The sequence below is a fragment of the Danio aesculapii genome, unplaced genomic scaffold (assembly GCF_903798145.1).
Source record: "Danio aesculapii unplaced genomic scaffold, fDanAes4.1, whole genome shotgun sequence".
In the NCBI taxonomy this organism is placed as follows: Eukaryota; Metazoa; Chordata; class Actinopteri; order Cypriniformes; family Danionidae; genus Danio; species Danio aesculapii.
Window position 1 is genome coordinate 25,815 of NW_026613703.1, and position 6,000 is coordinate 31,814.

The 6,000-nt window shown below is 37.3% G+C and overlaps 1 protein-coding gene across 1 annotated transcript in view; it reads left to right on the forward strand.

Moving 5' to 3' along the window:
• The window catches only part of LOC130220219 (CUB and sushi domain-containing protein 1-like), a gene marked incomplete at both ends in the record, with an annotated part of 30,111 nt that extends 24,321 nt beyond the window's left edge, over positions 1-5,790 (forward strand). Inside the window, one exon of the mRNA XM_056452595.1 lies at positions 5,596-5,790. Within this exon, the coding sequence (XP_056308570.1) occupies positions 5,596-5,790 (195 nt within the window). The remainder of the gene's footprint in view (positions 1-5,595) is intronic.
• Positions 5,791-6,000: the final 210 nt, after the last annotated feature.

Consider the following 6,000-nt stretch of genomic DNA (forward strand, 5'->3'; position numbering starts at 1 on the left):
TCAGCAGTGTTTAAGAACACGCTCAACAGCACTTAAATGTTAGCGGGAAATTTAACGGGTTTTTTTATTACACTACTGAAATTCAGTATTGCTACAAGTCTAATATGGTAGAACAATCAGTTGGCATCTAAAACGTGTGTTTTGGAAAGAAAACGTTAGCTAACTAGTGCCATTTCTTTAAATTTAGCCAAAAATTAGCTCTGATATCTGTTTTTATTTTAACTATACATTCAGAACCGACTTTCGTGTCACCCAGAAAGTGGTGAAATTATAAATTTGTGTCACTTTCTCTTCGCTGCCAGCCATTCCTACAGCCAGCCATTCCTGTGTGATTCCAGGCGATACTTCAAAGTTTCTTCCCGCCGCAGGCTTACTTTCGTTTTTAAAATGGTGGCCGCGTGATATCAGTCTATAGTGCTCCTTTTTACAGGATGTAAAATAATTATCTGATGCCCATGAAGTGTGTATGCAGTTTCAAGTCAAAATACCAGAACTCCAGATATATTGTTTATTTATTTAATATTTTTTCTAATTGTGGCATTTTGGTGACTGTCACTTTAAATTCAAATGAGATTCAAACGAGGGCAGATATATAAATGTCTATCCCAATGACTGTAAAAAAAATATGAACGACGCGACAGCACCTTTTCCATTGAACACTTTGGATGCAAAATGCCTCATGACTGGCACAAACTGTCACAAAAAACTGCTGAAATTGGAGCCTGGGCATGCGCAGAAGGACTGCCTGATGGAGCCAGAGGCGGAGCCGCAGAATTCCAAGATGGTGGCGCCCTTCCACTAAAGGCTATAGTAAAACATGCCCTTTTCTTCAAAATGGTTCCATTAATCGAGTTTGTTTAATATATTTTAAAGTGGAAACCAATTTACAAAATAATTTAAACTTGACTGACTGCTCCACTTCAAACTCAGTCAGGTTTTGCGTTATCTCTAAAAAACTGAAAATGTGAAAAGAAGTGTCTCAGAAGAAGGCAGTCTATGGAGACCACTGTGCTCATTTGTGCATCCTAAAACTCCACATTTATAATGCCTCTTAGACAGTGACATTATCCTCTGTGTGTATGGCGAAAACTCGAAAGGGAGTCGGCTGCTTCTCACTCAGGGCCGTCTATGCTAATGAGTGAGCGGGCGGAATGGGTGGAACTTTCCCACTCAGATAACATGAAAGGGATACTGCCAATCAAAATGTTTTTGCGGGTGAGTGTTTTAAAAAAATAAAGTTAATGAATTTTTTACCATTAGATGCTGGCTATAGTCACACAATGTTGCCAAAAAACTGTCTTTAATCCCCCTATAAAATAGATTTTTTTAATAGGCCTCTTTTAATGATATCTATAAGCTAGTGTGCATCAAAACAATGACAATTCACATTTAGAAAATATAAATATTCCAAAACTTTTTTTGTCACTTTCACCAAAATTGATCAACTCTTTTTTTTTGACATCACCGCATACTATCATCAAATCTTCTGGCCAATCAACTGCTTTCTAATATCTGACATATCCCGCATCCTTCAAGACGCATCTCATTTGCTTTTCTTTTGATGCACTTGAGTTCAACCATTCACTGGCAGAGCCGAGATTAAAACAAAACGCTATTGGCTGTTTTTTTAAGGAGGAGGAGCTGCTATATACCCTGCCTTGTCTTCATGTTTCACTTGGGATTATGTCAAACATCGAATAAAACTGCACATTTCAAAGCACTTCACGGGACCTTTCAATTTAATGCTGTCAATCAATAAAAATTCTGTAATCAAATTACTGACGTCAGGGTTTTTTCAGGGGCACTCATAGAACACTGAAGGCCTGACAGAAACAAAGAAACAATATTTTTGATAGAAGGGTGTTTAAGTGTTTTGGGGGCATTTTTTTTACACCAAAAATTCAAAACAAGCTGGAACTTGTCTGTCGTTGTAGAAACAACACTGTCTTCATCATGTCTACAGCAACATCAGTCTGACAATTCAGAATGTTTTTGCTTTGTTTTTAGAAGTAGCATAAAGACATGGGGTCATGGGGTCCCATCATACACCCTGCGCAATAAGGTGCAAGACATGTTTGGAGTGATTTGTTGTCATTTTCAGATCAGCGCAACAGTAATTTTCACGTTTTGCGCCACAATGTTTAAATAGCAAATCCATTTGCGCCACTTTGTGGACTCATGGGTCTGAAAATGAAGTGTGTTAGGATGCATTGTTGCCACGTTGCTATTTTGAGGAACTGAAACAGACTGCATCATTGACCTACTAAAAGCTGGTTAAAAGTTCAGCGCAGAGCATTACATAGTTGTGGACCTATGCAGGTCAAAACGCTGTGCTTAATACACACAGGATGTACAGCAATACACAAATATCTTTACATATGAAAAAAATTAAATAAATAAACATTAAAACCACTACCTCCATGCCTAATCTTAGGGGGCTTTTTTCAAGTTTTTCATGACAGTTTGATTTTTATTAGCAGTATTATTTATTATATGCATATTTAGATTTGTTTTAATAAAAACAAGTTTAGATTTGTCCACCTGTCGGGTTTTGGAGACGTATGCAGTTTTTTGACCGGACAGTTTACCTGGCGAGCGAGCGTGCTGTGGCAGAGCCGTGAGCAATTTTCTGAGTGAGTGGATACTTGTATACAGTGGTTACGTTTGACTTTTTTTTTTTCTTCTTTGGTTTGTTTTTGTGTTATATATATTCGTCTTTATATTTAATTTGTTGATTTGATACTTTGTATTTTTGTATATATATTTTTGGACTTTTATGGACAATGTATATATTTTGCACTGGACATTTATCCTCCACATTATTGTGGGGGGGGGTTATTGTGGTGTTAAGGCCTCCCATGCCTCCTAGTGGGCCCACTCTGGGTTCACAACATCGCAGTGGTTTTTGACCGGACTTTGTTATTATTGTTCATTTGTTAATTTGCTGGAAATTAGAACAGAATTTAAAAAAATAGTTTTGAAACAAATCTTTGCGCTTAACGAATGAATTTAAATATGTAGGCTAATGGATGTCTTCAGTAGAGTGAGAACAACACCGTCTCCTTATCCATGAAAGTAAAGGAGTAAAGTAAAGAGTAAAAGTAAAGACAAAGTAAAGAGGCCGAATGGAGGTGGCTCATTCTTTAAATTCACACTGCAGATGGTCTATTTAAATATGTTCTCACTAGTGAGGCGTTCAGTTTTTCCTCTTACAAAGTCCCGCAATGTCAATAGCACACGGCCATGGTGCGATGCAACTGACTCTTTAAGGGAATGTGAGATGAGACTCTGATTGGTTTAATGCTTGTTATACTCAAAACACGCCCATAACTCATTAAGTGAATAAGCACAACCCTGTTATGTTGATAGTTTTTCATCTTTAAAATAGCACAAGTGGGTTTGGACATGCCCTTAATGCTTTTTCGCCATGTGCTTTAGACTTTGAGCCTAGATCATTAAAATAGAGTACTGTACTGTAGGTCATAAATTGAAGGAGTATGTCAGCTACTAGACAAGAATTCTAATCATCTTTGTCATAATTCCCTAAATTTGCTTACTATAAACAAATGTGTAGGCTGAAGCCCTAGCTTATTTTACCTACCCTTGTTTATTCTTCCACTAATGTTGGTGCTAATAAAACTAAAGTAAAATGTTAAAGAAAACAAAATAGAAGAAGAAGAAAATGATAGCAGAGCAGGACATTTGTTTGATGTTTCCACATGCTCTATATTTGTCTGTATCCCAAATGGTGCATTAGAGTTGCCAAGCCATGCATGGTGAAGTCTAAAATGCATCTTGTCAGAAAAAGTATGGTGGCGGAGAGGAAGGTATTTTTTTGCGTGACAGGCTAAAGAAGGCTGCACATACACTAAATATACTTGTCAGACTTCGATGTTAATTTTAAATTGATTTGACATACTACCTTTCATGTAGGCAGACTGTAGCTGCCAAGAGAAAAACAAAATAAAACACATTTTCCCAGTAAACAATTTTGGCAACACTTTACTTGAAGGTGGTGTTCGTAAGACATGAGTTTTCATGCATGCTTATGACAAATGTTATCAAGTGTCATTTGCTCAGTTATGTCGTTTTAAATGGATATATTGGAAAGTTGTTATGACAACTTGACATAAACAAATCACAACTGGTCTTTATCTGTCATGACAGTGTCAAGACAGCACAACTTGTCATAAATCTGTCATAAACATGATTGTCATAAGGCATTAGAATAGTGTAAAGAATATTTTTCTGATCACTTTTTCAATGACGTGAACCTTATTTGCCATTAGAATGTCTTATTAAAAGTGTCATTACTCTGTCAAATGCCTTTTAACAGTGTCATTAATATTTCATGACATTTTAATGACAAATTCAGCTTGTACCGCTGTAGTCAAGGTTAAAAACAAGAAAGAATTAATGACACTGTTATTAAAATCGTTACATATTTAGACCCAATCCCAATTCTATCCCTTAGCCCTTCAACTTTACCCCTACCCCTCGTTTTACGTGTTCAATGGGTAGGGGTGTCCCAATTCTCTTTAGCCTCAAGGCATAGGGCTAAGGGGAAGGGGTACATACTCTTTCGAATGAAGATTTTTCAGCACCACACTTGAAACCAAGGGGTAAGAAAATTTCCCAGAATACACCAGCCACGGCAGAATCACTGCACCCGGAAGTAAGGAGATCCACAAATTAGTATTTTTTTGTTTTTTTTACAAAGTTTTACAACAAACAAGCATATGTTTTAATAGATTCATAACCGTGTTCGTGTTTTACCGTCATGCTTTAAAAAAAAAACGCTAAAATAAAAACCGCACAATTTCACGATCTACAATCCATAATTATAACTCCTGTCCCACAACATTCTGACACTCGATGACACTTAAATACCCTGTCAATAATGTCTAGTGGCTTGGAATTAGCTTTTTACAGTGTCTGCTTTAATGTTAATGTTGTTTTTGGTGTGTTTACATAGATGAATATGGCCACGGTGTAAATGCACAGTGCAGTTATGATCTTATTGCCACATTAGATCGTTATGATAACATAATATATGCCTTTAGTGATTTCCTGAAGATACATACTAAAAAAAATAGCACAACTGGAATCACTACAGCAGTCGCCATCGTCTGATCTCATATGAAGCAAGAGATTGTGATGACATATGATGACGTGTGCAGGTGCTGTAGTGCTGTCCCAATTCTTTGGGGTAAATTTTGAATCCCTTCCCCTTCACACTCGGTTGTAAGGGCCAAGGGAATGGGGAAGGGGTAGGGGTACAAAAATAGAATTGGAATTGGGCCTTAAAATGACTTAATGACAAGTTGATGTCACCCTGTCATGGCGAAGACAAGAAAAGATTTTGTTGTATTTGTTTATGTTAAGAAGTCAAAACAAACAATGTCATCCTTGCGTTTAAAATGGCATAACTTAGCGGATGACACTTAATTGTCATGAGCATGAATAAAATCTTATTCACATTCATGACATGTATCATGCCATAATTATAAAGGTTTTATGACAGTCTTATGAACACCCCTTCAAGTAAAGTGTTAGCACAGTTTCTATCAAATTAATTTTTATTTCTTGTTACAGAAAAGCCAAGAGAAGCATGCTTTGACCCTGGGAACATTATGAACGGAACAAGACTGGGAATGGATTACAAGCTGGGATCAAGTGTGACATATCAGTGTGATTCTGGATACATCATTGCCGGACCAGCAAGTCTCACATGCATCATTGGGGCTGATGGAAAACCTGTATGGGATAAAGCTCTGCCGACATGTAAAGGTAGGAACTTTTTAAAGGCTCTTAACTTCTTTAAAACCTCGGTTAAAACAGGGCGGTGTGCAGCCGATGCTTTTCGTGCTTACCAGCTGACCGCTTACCTTCGTATAGACAGCTTTCCCACTATTATTAGTTTGTCCAGTAGATCGCCGTGTATGTTGACTTGAGATGCAAAAAGGAGTTGACCACATCGACGGGGTTCAAGTCCACCGA